The sequence below is a fragment of the Podarcis gaigeae genome, assembly GCF_964106915.1.
Source record: "Podarcis gaigeae genome assembly, chromosome: 5".
Taxonomy (NCBI): domain Eukaryota; kingdom Metazoa; phylum Chordata; class Lepidosauria; order Squamata; family Lacertidae; genus Podarcis; species Podarcis gaigeae.
Genome location: NC_139681.1, coordinates 35651158 through 35669907, shown reverse-complemented (window position 1 = coordinate 35669907; position 18750 = coordinate 35651158). Strand labels below are relative to the sequence as shown.

At 39.5% G+C, this 18750-nt stretch overlaps 1 protein-coding gene across 2 annotated transcripts in view; it reads left to right on the top strand.

The window, feature by feature from the left end:
- Window positions 1-18750, top strand: part of PRKG1 (protein kinase cGMP-dependent 1) — a 630806-nt gene that overhangs the window by 183715 nt on the left and 428341 nt on the right. For both annotated transcript variants that reach the window (XM_083740692.1, XM_083740693.1), the window contains one exon: window positions 1667-1833. In XM_083740692.1, coding sequence (XP_083596818.1) covers window positions 1667-1833 — 167 coding nt within the window. The remainder of the gene's footprint in view (window positions 1-1666; window positions 1834-18750) is intronic.

Genomic DNA, 18750 nt, shown 5'->3' with positions numbered 1-18750 from the left:
GCAATTAAACCAGCCAACCTTCTCTCCCCTGGTTAGTTGGAGAATTTAGGAAACAGCAGATGTTTCTGCTCCGCACATTGTATGTGAAGTGCTATTTGCATGCACCCACAGTCACCCACATGCTCTCCCTTAATGTTGAAGCTACCTTGAGACCATAAGATATTTATTTGACATATATTTAAATAATAACTAAAGGCAGGATTTGGCAAACAAAATTAACCAAGAATCTCACAAATACACATGGATGTATGATATTTATCTTTTGAATGTTACCATTTATAAATTATGTTCTTTAAGCCCCTGTTTGTTCACATTTATAATTTTCAGATGCTCATTTGCACAAAATCCCTTAAGAAGCTTTTAAACAATTATTGTCTGTAATCTTTATGTTGTTCACTGTATTATCAGATGGATAAAGATAGATTTGATAGACATACTGGGGGAAATTCAATATGTAAATTATGATGACTAGAGCACAGTTAACATTTGTGCTTGAGTGATTCAGAGTAGTAGATAATTCTTCAAGTCTTATGCTGATGCTTCATTAAAAGCTTTGTAAAACATTATGACAAAACAAAGGGATTGGTCCTACCTGCATTGTTGAGATACTGAACTATGGGGATTTTTGAAAAGGTTATTCAAAAATTACAGAACTATTACAAGTACCACTGGGAAGAACATGGTCCTTTTAACGGTTATTGAAAAATATAATTACGAAAAGCTATGTGGTTACTCTATATTTCTTTCATTAAAACCAGACGACCTCAAACCTTTAAAGAAGTTTTTATGTAACTAAGATACTTCTATAATTTTTGGTATTTGAAGCTGGGGGAACTGCTGAGGTAAAGTTGGTGGGAGTTAATACATGAAGTTATTGTTGTTCATAACAACATTCCATATTTTTCGCTATATAAGACGCACCAGACCACAAGACGCACCTAGTTTTTGGATGAGGAAAACAAGAAAAAAATATTCTGAATCTCAGAAGCCAGAACAGCAAGAGGGATCGCTGCGCAGTGAAAACAGCCATCCCTCTTGCTGTTCTGGCATCTGGGATAGCTGCGCAGCCTGCATTCGTTCCATAAGATGCACACACATTTTCCCTTACTTTTTAGGAGGGAAAAGGGGAGTCTTATAGAGCAAAAAATATGGTAGTTTTTCTTGCGGAGATGTCTGAATTTTGGACTGCTTTATTCCCACAACATGATTGCAGTTTTTTGTATTTTTGACTAAGACAGAACAATTAACAAGTCCCCAGTTTATGTACATTCTGTTTCAATGGGTGCTAAGCATAGACCAAGTAGTGACAGTATTTGCATAACTATCCTCCTCTTGTGGTTCATAAACAGGAAAGGTCAATGTTAAAAACAAATTCTGAACATACAGGTGTTCAGCACCCCACTTCCCGCCCCCACTCCCCTGCTTCTAGATTTAGATTTTGTGAATAAGTTGTATTTTATATGCATGCAATGGTGTGTGGGTGTGTGTGTGTGTGTGGGTGTGTGTGTGTGGGTGTTATGTGAATTGTTTGTTATAAGGATTTTCCCAAACTGAAAAGTAAGAAGTTTTTTTTAAAGAAAATTTCACATCACACAATGACATTCACACATGCTGCTTTTGGGAGTTGATTAGCACATTTTGACATATCTTTCCTTTCTCTCCATAGGTCAAAGGATCTAATAAAGGAAGCTATTCTTGACAATGACTTCATGAAGAATCTAGAACTGTCACAGATCCAGGAGATTGTGGATTGTATGTATCCAGTGGAATATGGCAAGGACAGTTGCATTATCAAAGAGGGAGATGTCGGTTCACTGGTATATGTCATGGAAGGTATGTTGTACAGCTGTTTCATTCATATATATATATATGTTTTCCCTCTTAGCTGCTTCCAGAGGGACTATTGCTATATTACATGGAACATTCCATAGTGGCTAGAGGAGGCTACTCTTGTAAAGCGTTTCCACTCATTGCATGTTGCTTTCATACCCAGTATGGTACTTTAATACTAGAATCCATCTTTAACTATATCAGTAAGTGCAGTGTATCTGCCCTTACACCAATTCAGGATTGGGAAATCTGTGGCATTCCAGGTGATTATTGGCCTCAGTCTCCTATTATCCTTGACCATTGGTCCTGATGGCTGAGGCTGATAGAACTGGAGTTCAACAACACCTGGTGCAAGGGTGGGGAGAATTCATATTTGAGTGATCTTTTTTGTTCTTTGCTCAAACCCTGAGATTTATGAGCCAGAGCCTAGTGCAAAAGACACACACTTAGATGTAAAGAATTCTGAGCCCAGGACTTGTTTTGAGTTCTAGAACTGCCTGGAGCTCATAGTCCACTCCTTGTTACCTTCAAGGATTCTTCATTTCAATGCTATAATTTAGGGTGAGAGGGGAAACACGTCTTGTTACTGCTGTTCTTAAATAACTACAACTAAGAACTCCTTGTCTATTTCAAACTACCCAGAGACCTTGCAGTAGATCCATATCTGCCCACTCCTGGTCATTAGGGCTACAGGTAACTCACCCTGATTACAGTGCATTGTTTTGAACCATACCGCTGAAGTGAGAGTGTTGCAAATCTAGTCTCTTTCACTTTGAGTGAGAAACCATGTGGTGGTGTGTGGTACCCTGCTGCTATACAGAGGTTGTGAACACACTTATCTGCAGATTGGGTGCAGGGCTAGAGTACATATTGAGTGAATGGATTGGACTACACTGGGCAGAATCCAGTGCAGATTTTTGTTGATACAGACACAACCTGAGAATTGCTTCCTAATATAACAGTTTAGAACACTGCTATATTGTGCATATTCAGCGGAGTGAAGGGCACACACATTGCAGAACTACTTAGGAAATTTCACTATGCGTATTATCTAGATGTATATTTTAATCACGTTTGCATGATGTTTTCAGATCTGGGGATGATTCACAGTTTCTGTGAAATTCTAAACTGGAAAGCGGACTTAATACTTTGATCATACCCTAGGGTTGTCATATTTCAAAAAGTAAAAACCAGGACACCCCAAGCTCTTTTTTTCCTTAAAAAATAATGCCGAAATAATGCGATTGATTTGCCTAAGATCCAGGACAAAGTGCCGCCTTTCAGAAATCCCCCTCGGACCTCAATTCCACATTTGAAATCCTGGTAATGTCTGGGAAAATCCAGGCATATGGCAGTCCTATCATACCCTATCATCTCTTTAACTATTTGGTTACATGTGGAATCCTGTTGTCATCTTTGGAGTACACAACATAAGAAGGTAGTGACTGTAGTTTTAGACTGTCAAAAAACTAGAAGTTTGAAGACCTGTATTTGAAAACTTGAAATGACCTGTTGTCATTACTACATATACCATATTTTTCGTCCTATAGGGCACACCGGCCCATAGGACGCACCTCGTTTTTTTGGGGGGGGGGAAATGAATAAAAAAATTATTCCCCCCCCCAGCCACAGCTGCTGCCCCAAGCCTTGCGCACACCTGCCCGGCGCCCCCTGCTTCGGGCTGCAGGCTGCTGCCCACAAGCCTTGTGAGCCTGCGGGAACTCCCGCCAGGCTTGCAAGGCTTGCGCATAGCTTCCTGAAGCCTGGAGAGCGAGAGGGGTCGGTGCGCACCGATGCCTCTCGCTCTCCAGGCTTCAGCGAAAGCCTGCATTTGCCCCATGGGACGCACACACATTTCCCCTTCATTTTTGGAGGCGAAAAAGTGTGTCCTATGGGGTGAAAAATACGGTAGATCATTCATTTTAGGAGATCAGAAAAGTGAAAAATTATCACTTAGTGCAGTGTTTTTAATACTAAGATTGCTGATTATAAAGTACCTTGATAGCTTCATGCATTATAAGTATCACTTAATTACAAAATATTGTTCTTATCCTTAATTTGTATTACATGATGTAAGAAGTTTTATCATGTTGCTACAGCACTGTCAGATGTTCTGAAAGGAGGAACTGAAGAGCTTTACAGTCTCAAGGGCCCAAGATAGGTTTAATAATCTATCTGTTTCTTGTATAACAATTTAATTTCAGAGAATATGACAGGCTTCTGAGAACTGACTGAGTTTTCTCCTTGTGTTTTCAACACCTTTGAAAAACAGCTGCTGGTGCAGTTGTTGGCACTGCATTTATACATGTTTTATTTGTCATTATCAAAGGGTCTAATTTGGCAGATTTTTGTTCATGTTTGTGGGTTTTTTTTGCACCAGTAAACAATCCAGGCAAATTGATACATTTTCTGGTCACAACCTAATACCATGGATTTCCAAGATATTTAAGGCTGCTTGCTAGGGGTTGGATTGTAGAGTTTTTACAGGGCTCAGTGCATCTCCTATAAGTCTCTAGCTTTCTGGTTTGGTGTGAAAAAAAATGGACCTATTACTACAATATTGTGTAGTATATTGATTTTCTGGGTAAAATGGTCCAGCCCGGATTGAAGCATTTTTAGTTAAATGTTTTCAATGACAGAAATTTAAGCACATACTTACTCACCTGTTGAAATCTATGAAACAATGTTTAACTTTGCCTGTGTCAATCATGCCCTTCCTTGTTTTGGTTGCTTAAATAAATAAAAGGAGCCTCAAAGTTACAAATTATGCTTTGAAATGTAATTTTATTCCAAAACCTTAATGCTACTCTTAAATCACTTTTTTAAAAAAGTTGCTGTCGTAAGTTTGTTTTCCTATCCTTTTAAGGCTAAGCCCTTTTGTCGAAGAGCAGTTTTGTTTTTCTTTCAGCTTTGGGAATGCATGCTTGACTAGAACAATGTTGTGCATTATGAATTGGTGACTGAGAGAGGTCCCTGAACTTGGTAGCTCAATCCTAACTATGTCTACTCAGATTTAAGTTCTATCAAATTAAATAGGGTTTACTCCCAGGTAAGTGTGGTGGTTATGATTGCAATTTTTCCATACTGTGTAGGAAGCAGTACTAACAAATTTTATGTTGCAGTTTCATATAGGAAGCGATAACTTCAAAATTTCCATTGGCATAATATATGAGAACAAAAAATACATTACCAGGAAATAATGGCGTTTCTCAAAATGTTAGTATTATATTGATATTTAAGTGACACTGGCAGAGGAGAACTTCAGGTTCAATTAAGAGTGCTTAATCCTCCCGCTACAAAAGTCTCCAGGACATTTTTATTACCTTCCCTCATCCTGGCAGTCTCTGAGACCAGAAAAAAACGCAGCTAGGGGGGAAATGGTCTCAGGGATGGGACTTTTGCAGAGAAGAATCAGTGGGTGCTGGAGGGTTATGCACCTCTTCCTCCCACCTAGTGATTCTCCCCTGCAAGTGTTGCCCTCAGTTCATGTTATACTTTTGGGAACACTTATCACTTGACACAATTATGCGGCATCATCCTAGGTGAAATAGCAACTACTTTATTTTGTAAATGAGCTGCTTCCAGCATCTGGATATGTTAAAATGCATGGGCATGGGCACATCTTAATTTTATTTGAAACGGAAGTACTTTTCAAAATGAAATTCTCGTATTATTTATTTATTTATTAAAAAAAACTTGTGTACCACTGTATCATAAAAAATATCAAAGCAATTTACAACACTATCAACATATAATAAAAACAATGTAAATGCTTAAAGTCAAGAGCCATCAGCTATTATGAAAAGAGAATTGCATAATTTTCTCCATAGGACTGGTGGCACAGAAGTGCTTTCAGCAGGTGTTGTTAAAGCTGAAACAGAAGGCACTAGCTGAATCTCTAGTGGCAGAGCATTCCACAAGACTAGGCCAATGACACTAAAGACTTGGGTTCTTGTTGTCTGATGAGGCTTTCCAACTCCAGAGCTAGCCAATGACATATCTTGATGACTGAGCTGGGATATAAGGGTTTTGGCTGTTCCTAAGGTACAGGGCTTTGTAAATTAATACAGATGGACCATGGTTGGTCTAGAGTGAGATAAACCAGGAGCCTGGTTTTGGACAATGTAATGTTAAGCCAATCCATGGCTTACCTCACAGTTGTGCAGTAGTGGCAAGAGGGCAGAAGGAATAAAGCAGCTGCTACCTTATCTCTGGAAATCTACAAAGCTTCCCATTCACACTAAGCCATGGTTTGGCAGACTGGGTCAATATATAGATATAAATGGGGTCCCATTTCTACAGAGCTCTTGCAATAAATAGAGAACCTTAAAAGGTTGAGAATTAGTGCTAACCTGGATTGTAAGAATTCTTGTGCCACAGTACTATTGGCTCCCATAGAGTTGTAAGGTCCCTGCAATGTCAGCTAGCTGTTACTGGGAAGTACAGCCCAGTCTGTTGATGGTCACCAGATGTGATAATGCAGAGAATGCTTTCAGGCTTCTGGAATTTATCTGGTTTAACCAGTTTAGGTGTATCTGCGTACTGAAAATGAAATTATAAAGAAATTAAACAAAGTAATGGATAATGGCAACTAGAGTGATGTGATGGTAGCAAGATCAAATGCTTGTTTTCACTGGTAATATACATTTTCACTAGAGCTTACTGATTCATGACTACCTGCAGAATATACTGCTTATTCTGTACTCATTTACCACACAGAGGAGCATATATTTAATTAGTTGACATATTTTGTGTTTCAACATTTATGTGGAACCTTAGAAATACTTCCAGAAGTGTCTTCTTCTACCTGCACTACATCTGGTAGAAAACACATTTTTTGTTCTTTAAGCTTCATGAAATGTTGAGCTCCATAATTCCAGGGTCTTCCTGGGTCAACTGTTAGCAGTGATCCAAAGTGGACCAGCCTCCCATACCTTCCCCTTTCCTTATTTTCCTGCACAACACATATCAGCATCAGACCTCAAATTATTTTTAAGAAACAATTATTCAGAGGGGGCCAATCTGCTTTTCAACTGCAATAGAAATTGGTGCATAGATGAACGTTCTCCTTTCTGCTGCCCCTAATGAATTTTCTTCAAACAGTTTTAGAAATCTGTATGCAGTTTGCAGCATATGTAAACTCTAATTGCTGCTGTGGAGTTTACAAAACCCAAAGGTGCAGCTTACAGACATTCTAAGCTCTGCATGCTAAAATGTTTATGATGTCCACAACTGCAACTCTAGTGCAATAATTCCAGTATATAGAGTAAAGACTGAAGTGTACACTAGATACATTGCCTGTAAAATTATACGGGTAGAACTTGGATGTTTTATGGAATATTATAAAGGGAACAAAAGTGCATCAACTCTAGTTCTCTTCTGGAAAGTGGGGCAATCAAGCAGGCCTCCTCCCCAACGCACACTATCTAGCAACAATTTGCCAGTGATTAAGCTCTGTGAGGATTCTGGACTAGACGGTTCACTGGTCTGATCCAGCAGACTTTTCTTATCTTCTTTGGAATCTTGTGTTATCCTTGTTTCTTCATTTGCAGTAACATGTTCTACTGCTTTACTAAATGATTTACTTTACTTTTCTGTGAACAATGGTGCAAGGGATGGTTATGCATCCAAGAGAACAAACTGAGTGGAATTCACTGTTGCGTTATGATGTATTTTCAGTGTGTGCAAGCACTGGCGGAGGAAAGGGGGGCAGGGGGGATGTGAGGGAGGAGAGGGTGATTGTTCTTTGCAGGGCTTTTGCTGATGGAGCTCATTAGGTGAATTCCACCCATTATGTTTAAAAGGGAAATTAGTTACATAGACGTATTACATTGTATTACTTATATTGCATAGCTACCAATATTTTTCTTTATTGTTATTGTCTATGCCCATGAGTGTTTGCAATTTCAATACATAATTTTGGTTTTGATGATTGTGTTATTAGCTTGTCTGAATTTTCCTAAACCCACTTGATTTTTAGCAGTGTTTTGTTATTACACTTTTGGCAGTGTTGGTCATGTTTCTGCATGGGAGATTAGTTGTATAACACCATGCAAAAAACAATATCATAAACAGGATGTGTTTGTTGTGGTTATACATTCCCCATAAGAGCACTCAGTGAAGAAACATGGCATTTATTAGCATGAATTCCGGCAAACACTTTCCCCTCAACCTGTCAACGATTTTTTCCCCAGTCGTCTTCTGACCTCCCACTTCTCATTGGTGATTATGATACACATTAGTGTTTTATGATGCCTAGCATGTGCTAAGCCTTTTAAAAACCAGGACTGGAAAAAAGAGAGAAAAGTCTGAAAGGTTATACAAACCTGCACTTTCTCCCTAATAAGGATGACTGTCACTGGAATGGTATGAAATAGCCATGCACTGCCCCTAGTCATGGTCATTGGATGCACTAACAGAGCAGTGTCAGAGCAGCCATCAATAACAGCAACCATGCTTCCATAAGGGTTGTGCTGTTTGTGCATGAAATGAGATAGCACATACTCCATTTGTACTTTGCTTATTGTTATCATTGCAGGCTTCCCCCCACTTACGCAGGGCTTACATTCCAGGCCCCTGCATGATAAGTGCAATCGCATAAAGTGGGGAGCACCCCACTTTATAAGGAGGGAATGTGAGGAGGAGAGAGATAGAGAGAGTGCACAACATGACTCCAGAGTAAGAAGACTTGGAAGCTGGCGACGCAGGAGAGGCAGTGGTGGGGGGCAGGGGGAGTGAGGTGGACCAGGCGAGTGTCAGGGGGATGAGGTTGGGCTAGGCAGGTTGACCTTCTGCCCCCTCCACTTTCTCCCCAAGCCCAAGCATGAGCAAAGTCAGGGAGAGAGAGAGAGTTGGTGCCTCATTCCCAAGCGGGGGATCGGGGTGCTCTGCATGTGTGCAGGCTCCACCCCAAAGCACACTGGCTGCAACATGCCACAGGCGGGCATGGAGCGCCGCCCAGATGGGGCACCAGGCAGAGGCAGGTGGACAGTCTCAGGAGGGTGAATGTGCTGCCCTGGCCAAAAGGCAGGCGAGCGAACAAGCAGGTGGTCAGAAGCCAAGCTGAGGCACCTCTCCCTCTGTGCGCCAGGAGGGCTCCGGCTACTTCAAGACTTGGCAGTTTTGAAAGTGCTGTAGCCCTTCCCTTGCTTGGTCAGCAGCTCTGAGCGACTTCCAGGCAGGAGGGAAAGCCAGCCTATTTATTTATTAATTTTGCAGAGACTTGGATGCAACTAAGGGGGTGGGGAGGGTGATGCTTGTATTACATTTCTATCCCATGTATCCCCCATGGAGCTCAAGGTCATGTACTGTCCTAAGTATACCCAGCTTCCAGTGAAATCTCTCTGCTTCTCTGCCACTGATGGCAACGATAGTCAGGGTTCCCATAGGGTCACTACCCGCCTAAGTGCACATCATGGGTGGACCAGCGTACATACCTTCACTTCAGTGACATCGCCATTTAGTTCCCATTGCAAGAAATTAGATTTATTTCTACGAAGTTGAAAGTTCAGGATAGCGAAGACTTTGCAGTTGTGGGATGGTTGGTTTTCATTTCTGTGCACCTGCTTTAAGGCATCAGCTGAGGCTGTCACACCCCATGAACCTGAGCAATACCTGGAGGTAACTTAGCAACCATGTCCTAGAGCGAATAAAGTGTTGGAAGATTTGTGTGTGCGGTGTGAGTAAATGTCCTCTGGAGACTGCTTGAAAGCATCAGGCTAATTCTCCATGACCTCTCAGAACTCCTAAATTCTGCTAGAATGCTGAAGCTGACACAGAAAAGGGAGAAGTGAAAGAAAGGAGACTTTTAAAGTTGAGGAGCAAACAAAGCAAAATTGGGCTGGACACGTATAGTACAGTCGCCAGGGCCAAAGCCAATTATCCTTTTTCCAATTATACTCGGCCCAAAACATTGTTACAGTGTTCCAACAGCGTTTCAAAGAAATGTAGTTATGTTTACTGTAAAGTCCATGAAATAAATTTCTGTGCGATATTCAAAGCCACGCTTCCTGCCATTGAGGCTACAAGGCAATAATTTTTGGTTGGTTTTCTTGTGGCCTTCCAGCTGTTGTTGGGTTCCACCTCCCATTATTCCCAGCAAGCATAGCCAATGGTCAGGGAGTGATGGGAGATGTAGTCCAATAACAGTTTGAAGGCCACACTTTCCCCACCTGAGCCAGTATCTTTGCTTAGTTTAGATACAGAATAAACAGCTGAAGCTCAGAGCTCAGTTATACTTCATTTTGTTATCTTAATGCAAAGCAGTAGTTCACTGTTCTGCTTTCTTTGTGTGCTTCCTTTTGCTAAACATGTTCAGCTTTCTTCAGTCATTATTTTTAATTAAACTATTCGCAAAGGTCATTATGAAGAGATGGTGCGGCATTTTAATACCACCAAGGCTGCACTAGGTTAACAGCTATCAGATGTGTGGGTGTTGCTTCTTCCTAATGAGGATCAATGTGTTATTTCACATTTTGGAAGTAGAAATCTTTATCCTATTGCGCTTCTTCCAAAGGTGTGCCATATTTAACAACTGAATCATCATGATTCCCCTACAACAATATAATTGATCACTTAAATGATAGCCCTATTATAAGCTTTTTAATGAATGCCAATATAAATAAATTTACAGTTTTAAAATATTATTTCACAAGAATTGCAGTTTGCATGAAATATGAGGGCAAGTAATTAATAATATTTTATTTTAGAGCTGGATGCTCATAGGAAGAGATCAAATTTTGACTTAAAGCAAATCAGATCCCTATATTTAAAATACATAAACTAGAGGTGTTTGCATTACTTCACAAAATGCTAGAACAAATAAATGAGGATAGACTAGCTGAAATTCCCTGTTATGTTGAGCTATGTGATCTTTTTAAAAACAAAAGACCCCCAAAAACTAGTCTGGGCAGACTGTGAAGTGGAGCGGGGAAAGGGCCGGCAGGGCTCAACATCTTCTCTGGTTGTCTTTCAGTTCATAATCAACTTCCTCACAAATAATTTTCACTCACTGAAGTAGGATCAGGGTCAGCAAGGGTAGATAATGGATTTTGTTTATTTACTTTATTTAAATATTTTTTAATCCTGCTCTTCAGTCAGAAAAAGTCCTCAAGGTGCTTTACAGATCACAAAAAGGAGGCAGCCCTTTTGACACTGGGCTTCTAATCTAAAAAGGCATGACACAAAAAGGAAAATGGTTTGAGAAGGAATGTAAGGAAACTCCTGTGCACATTCTTAGTTGCGAGTTCTTCTAATGAGCAGCTTGGGTGAAAACATTCAGAGAATAGGAAGCAAAAGTTGCTTGTTTTTTAGGGGCTCCAACAGAGTATCCTTTCTCTTTCCTCTTCTGTAGCCTGATGTGATGGCTACTGCCAAGTGACTGCTTATAGAGGGAGGAGCTTGGCTCCCAAATTTACGTCGGAACAGGGAAATGGAATCTTGTAATTAATAGCAACAAACTTAATGCTGATGTTGATAGGATTGTTTTCTCTGTCCGCATTGCAGAAACTGCGTGCATAATCTATGTGTATAATCTGCACATAGTTCAGCTCAAATTTTGTTTATTAGATAGGACACTAGAGACGAAACAGAGTGTTTCATAAAATAGCAATGTGTTGCTGCTGCATATCAACACAGATGATATGGTACAGATCATATGACACAAACTGACATAGAAATAATTTGGAATTTCAGATGTACAGTGGTACCTCGGGTTACATAAGCTTCAGGTTACAGACACTTAAGGTTACAGACTCCGCTAACCCAAAAATAGTACCTCGGGTTAAGAACTTTGCTCCAGGATAAGAACATAAATCGTGCTCCGGCGGCGTGGCGGCAGCTGGAGGCCCCATTAGCTAAAGTGGTGCTTCAGGTTAAGAACAGTTTCGGGTTAAGAACAGACCTCCGGAATGAATTAAGTACTTAACCCGAGGTACCACTGTACCCTCCATTCTGCAGTACTGATTGGAAGTGAAGGTATTTAGCTCAGGGAAAGTCTTTGCAAATACTGAAATGACAGTTACATGATCATTTACAACATAGGTGGACAACCCACAACCCACCCAGGATTTCCCAGTGCCCTATTAGTCTGCTAAACAGGGAGTATAATTTACATTGGTAGGAAGGTGTGCATGAATAACTTTCCCCATGCACCTTCCTGCCCATCATAGTCACTCTTCCCTCCTTACCAAACAGCTGTTAGTCAGGCTATGGGAAGCATAACTGCCAGCAGCTATCATCTGGTGAAAGATGGGATCACTGTTTGTTGTGCCCCTCTATCTGATTCCCAGCTGATGAGTATTGAGAATTCCCACACTTGCATGCCAACGAACGTATTTTTCCGTCTATAAGACGCCCCCATGTATAAGACACCACCTATTTTGGGGGACTCAGATATAAGAAAATGGGGGGGGGGAGATGTATTCATTTATAAGACGCCCCCTAATTTTTGACCTTATTTTTAAGGGATAAAACCTAGTCTTATACATGGAAAAATACAGTATGTCTGCCTTTGGTTGGTCTATGGTTTGTTCTGGTTTGTGTCCCATGATTCAGCATAATTCAAAAGAATGAAAGGATGGGGTGGGAACAGGAAAACCCAGCAAATTCAGAAACATTACATTAAGGATTAATAGTCAGGTGGAATGGCTGCTATTGCTGGGAGAGGATAAACAAAATGTCAACTGAACTCCTTAGTCTGATGAAGTGGGCCTCACTCTTCTGCAGCCAGGTATAATATCCACGAACAGATAATAGTACTGAGAGGGGAGGATTCAAATGGCCTTTGGCTGAACATGAGCTGATGACCATGAAGCTTTATATTCAAAAGCTACAACAATAGACATTGGATGAGTATCCATTACCAGTTGCAAACTTCCTGTAGGCATCTAGTGGCCACAGTGAGAATGGGATGCTGGGCTAGATGGGTCTTTGTGTGATCCAGTAGGGCTCGTCTTATGTTCTTAGGAGCTGGCTCTGGTGGTTGGAATATGCTGTGCTATTTTTGTAGTAGTTTAGATTCACAGCAATGGATATTTTTATTTTATTTATTTTTACTAGCATGGAACAAAACAATGTTTCGTTAGTATTGTTAAATGATATCTAAAAATGTGTCTCTGTTCCTTTTCTTGCAACACAAGTCATTTTTTTTTAAAAAAAGTCTTATGATTTAAAGCCGTCAGCTTTTTGTTAATGTACTGTGAAAAGCTTGCAAGAAAAGAAAATCAGCATAAATTATGCATGAAATCAAAGGGGTAGTTATACAGTTCCTGCAGTAGTGCCTGAGATTTGGTACAAAAAGTGACAGCATATTTTGACATGTAATTGAAGCCCTTATGCATATAAACAGTTTTGGTAGGATGCAGAAGTCATACAGAGAGCTCCTTATTCATTACATAGCTTTGAAATAATAATAAGGAAGAGACTGAACCACTCAGAAAAAAATTGACATAGTACCATTTGCTAAAATGGGATGGGGGACTGTTTTCCCAGAGACTCTCTCCACTTTCACTTTGATATGGAAAAAGTTAGCACGGGAATATGAAACAGCCTTGCAGATTTCTAGAAGCAGGCTGAGAGTTTAGGCTGCTTCAAAAGCATTTGCTTGCATGCCTTTCCAATGAACTGTGTGCTCCCACACCATATTTTACTGGGGGAGGGGGAATCATTCAGTGTGGTAGAAACTTTACTATAGAAACTGTATATAACAGCAAGCATGTTAAGTTAATTAAGGTAAATATATTTAAGAATAATTTTGAAAATGCATAATAAATCTTATCAACAAGTTAGTAAGCTGTCTTTGCAACAGAAATATCAAATTTCATTTATGCAATAAGATCTTCATATTCTGTACAGTAATGATAAATAATCTCTCAGCCTCACAACCACTTGCAGCAAGTGTTTCTATTCAGGTTCAATGGGTTTGATGATTATGATTATTCAACAGAATACTTTAATCAGTAGCAGTAACAATGAAAGAGCAAACTTTTATGAATTGGATTGTTAGAAGAAAGAAAATACGTTTTGTGAAGTATGGGAAGAGAAAGAAAAGCTGCTGCAAGTCAGGAACTATTGCCTTTTTCCAGGGTGTGGAAGAGTATGTTGATCAGGCCCAACAAAATGCTTTTAATGTCTCGCAAGACCCCGGTAAAATTTGTGCTGCCTGAGCTCCATGAGTGGTGGCTTTCAAAGGGAAGGAGAAACATTTTTGAAAGGAAAGCACTGGACAGGGATATCTTTCTCCCCATCCAGGAACCTTTCCATCCAGGCCAGTGTGTAATAGGAAGGAAAATATCTCTGTCTGCTCTACAGAAGTTGATCTTCACTCCTCCTTCCACTCCTCTACTGATTGGCATGGATTGGCAGAGGAAAGAGGGGACACTATTATGTCTTCCTGCGTGTCTTTCCATAAACTGGCTATGTCAGTTTTCACTTTAACATGCACATCACTGGCATTATTTGGAAGATTAGCCAGCAGTCATTGTGGCCATTGGTGTGATAAGGGTTAGGTGCCCTGATATTATTATTATTATTATTATTATTATTATTATTATTATTATTATTATTATTATATTGTGTATGGCTAAGAAGACCTTGGTTGGAATCATGAAGGATACCCTTCTCCCCATGTCTAGTTGTAAACTTGAGGGAAAACGAAAGTCATCATATCTTGGGGGATTGCTTTTGCTTTTCTGCCTTTTATCACAAGCTATCTGAACACATGTAACCAAATGGCCTGCAAGCATCTTTAACACAGTTCACCTTGGAAGTTCCCACTGATTCTGTGTGACATGATGAACTGCAGGCTAAACTGTGCTTTCATTTTTGTGGTTGTGTAATTCTCAGGTTGCATAAATGGACAGTGAGAACAGTCGGAAGCCCGGATATAAAGGACAACATTGTAACATACAAAATAATGTACAGAAAGATGAATTGGGGCAGTCATTTTTTTAAAAAAAAAAACCACACACCATAAGATAAACACAATAAGGCATCTAGAGAAACTGAAAGGTGCCCTATTTAAAATGGTTAAAAAGAAGGACTTTTCGAAACACATAATTAACCTGTGAAGCAAGATATCATTGACTTAAAGAGATTAACTTTATTCAGAAAGATTAGTCATTAATGAGATCATCCACAGTTACATTGTATGGGATTAACAACAACATTTGGGAAACATCCTGCATGCTTCGTGGATGGGGGCTGTGGGGGGAGGGATTTTAATAAGAAATATGAGAAGTGACTACAAGAGATGAGCTTTATGCTGTTTTATGTGAGTACAAAGTTACAATCACTCTCTGCAATTATTGTTCTTAAGAATTCTTGGCACACTTATTTCAGCCACTTCATAGCGGTTATTTATTTAGTTCATGCACAGATCCTCATATGTGCAGAGATGTATGCAACTGATAGACTATATGGAACTGGCCGAGATGACTGGCAGAATCCGAGACCTGGGAGAAGAGACGGTGGAGGAAGACTGGAAGAAATTTAAGACTTATTTACAAAAATATTGTAAACTGTATGAATGCTAAGAAGGATGCCAGAGTATAAAAAACTTGGCACCATTAAGCTAGGTGAAGTGAAATATGAAGAGAAGCTAAATTTAAGAAAAGGCAAAGTTTGGGAAATTTTAGGTTATATTTTAATTTTTGAGATTTGAATTAAAGTTACCTAAATTAGAGAAACAACATCAGAAAATAGATAATAAGAATAGAAAAAAGGGGATAAATTTGCTGGATAGAAATTTATTGTCAGGAATGCAGGAGGGGAGATGTGAGGGAGTCCAAGAAGTTGAGAAAATTATGTTAAAAGATGTGTTATATTATATTGTTTCTTTGGTATTGTAATTAAGATAAAAACTATCAATAAATATTATATACAGTGGTGCCCCGCAAGACGAACGCCTCGCAAGACGAAAAACCCGCTAGACGAAAGGGTTTTTCTGTTTTGGAGGCGCTTCGCAAAACGAATTTCCCTATGGGGTTGCTTCACAAGACGAAAAAATCTTGCGTCCCCCAGCGGTTTTTTTTTGCTTTTTTTGCCCTTTTCCTAAGCCGCTAAGCCGCTTATCAGCTGTTCCGCTGATAAGCCGCTTAACAGCTGATCGCTGGAAGCCGCTTGACAGCTCTAGCACTAATCCGCTAAGCTGTCAATGGGCTTGCTTCGCAAGACGAAAAAACCGCTAGACGAAGAGAATCGCGGAACGGATTAATTTCGTCTAGCGAGGCACCACTGTATATAAAAAAGAATTCTTGGCACACTTATTTCAGCCACTTCATAGCGGTTATTTATTTAGTTCATGCACAGATCCTCATATGTGCAGAGATGTCTGGTTTTCATCCTTAGTAAATAAACTTCCTTCTTTTTGTATGTACGGAAGAGAATTTATTCTCAATCTGTACAAATGGACCACAGGCATGTATGTTTTTAAAGTGGGTATGGCATGGGCAGGCATCCTAGGAAAATGTACTAGTTCAGAAAAATAGCAGGGAGTAGAAATGACCTCCTGTCTTACCCTTCTGTCTAGCACAAGCCCATGTGGAAACGTTACGGCAAAACTCTTCCCCATGAGAGATCAGAGGGTGGCAACATGAGAAGGGCTTTGTCTGCAGTGGCTCCCAAATTGTGAAATGTCTTTGACTGATTACTATGCTATACATCTTTTAAATGTTTTTTTTTTGTGGGGGGGAGGTTATTGGTTTGTGTTTTTTTGTTCTTGTGATTATTACGTAGTTTATGTTTTTATATTGTATTCTTATATTGTGACCCAGCCTGACATCTATGGATGAAGGGTGGTATCTCTCTCTCTCTCTCTCTTTTGACGAGACTGAACAAAAGGGTCTTTTAAAAAACAACAACATATGAATGAAACAAATAATAACATTTCTATTTTTATGTTGTGAGCTGCTTTGTGTGCATGAGTACAGAAAAGTAAAATGCAGTTGTTTATTATTATTATTATTATTAAATAATAATAATAATAATTAATAGCACCATATGTAGCAGGTCTTACAAGAGGATCTTGGCACTTAATAATGTTCATATACAGTGGTAACTTGCGTTAAGTACTTAATTCATTCTGGAGGTCTGTTCTTAACCTGAAACTGTTCTTAACCTGAAGTACCACTTTAGCTAATGGGGCCTCCTGCTGCCGCCGCGCTGCCAGAGCACGATTTCTGTTCTCATCCTGAAGCAAAGTTCTTAACCCAAGGTACTATTTCTGGGTTAGCAGAGTCTGTAACCTGAAGTGTCTGTAACCTGAAGTGTATGTAACCGGAGGTACCACTGTAGATGCTATATTGTCTGGTGGAAGAACAATCAGGCAGGACATAGTCACTTCTGTGTACTTCTTTCATGGATTGTTCTTTAGCTGTATTTGAAAATTTAAGAGTACTCTTGAGTACTGGTGAGCGGAGGCCTTTTTAAAATAAAACCCTCAAGCAATGCATTTGTTTGATAGTTAATCCACTCCGACAGAAGTGTCAATGAACGCAACTGCGGTTAATGAAAGCTTAGTGGTTCAAGTTCTGGAGGAAACAATTCAAATATAAGCTAATGAATATGATATTAACAAATTGCCTTGCAACCCAATCAATTATTAATTATACAGATTCTACAGTAACTAAATCTAGGAAGCTTTGTCTAAATTGTGAGCAATAGAAAAACCAAACATTGATATAGTACTGTTTGCCCTATACATTGCATTCAGCCTGTCTCCAGAGGCGTGGTACTATCTCTGTTGGCAGGCATGTAAATACAGACTTTAAATTGCTCTGTGGGGAAAATCCCATCTCTGAATCATGTATGAAATTGACCTGGAGATTTTGGCAAGGTATTAATAATTTAAAGGTGACACACTGAGTTTGCTTTAGGACTTGTCCATATTCACCTTTTTCTGATTAGTCCTGACATTTTGCCCACTGTGTGTCCTTAGCTTTCTTTAAAATATTAGCTTCTTGCTTTCTTCCCTTTGCTTAAAGGTTAGAACTTCAGTGTTCAACGTGCAGAAAGGATAGATGTAAGGATGACATAAACATATTAAAAACAAAATGGATTTTTGTTTCTGATTATAAACAATCAAACTGATCTTGTTCTAGCCTGTGCTCTTTTAAAGACTTTTGCTACCTATTAGTTTGTTGCCAGTTTTACATTCCTGAAGAAAGTCAGTGAATTCTATGCTTTTCCTTCTTCTGAAATCATAGTTGATGCTGATGTTGTTTGTGCCTGCTTCTTTCCCAGCATTATAAACTCAAGCAAAGCTTTCTTTTATCTAGCAGATCACTTAGATAATGGACTCATTTATTTTCATAGAAGTTAATAGAGTCTCAAGAATTTTCTTCTTGTCAGCCCTCCTTTCCCATCACTCCCACTAGATACCATTTATTTTATCTTTTCTAAAAACACCTGAAATATATCACAATAAGGGTTTTAATAGTATTCTGTTTATTTTTATTTATTTCTTAAATTTGTATACCACCCTTTATCTGAATACAAAATACATAATAGCAAGTGGTTCACAACAACATTCAAGAATTCCTACCATCTCTCCCTCTCTCTCCCTCTCTCTCTCTCTCTCTCTCTCTCTGTGTGTGTGTGTGTGTATCTATATAGCGTGTGTATTATTTTTATCCTGTGAACAGCCCTGAGACCTGTGGGTATAGGTCAGGATAGAAATTCAATTATTATTAATAATAATAATCCCAGTGCTGGGGAAAGGAGCTAAACAGCAGCTTCAGGGAGCGGATTTTTGTCAGGGCTGTGGTCAGGTCTGCTCAGCTTTCTTCTCAACTGCTGTTTACACAACAAGAAATTTACACATTTGTTGTTGAACTCCCATCAGCCCCAGTCAGTATGGCCACCAAGGGTACTGGGAGTTGTAGTCCAACATCTGGAGGGTTGCAGATTTCTCCATCCCTTTGT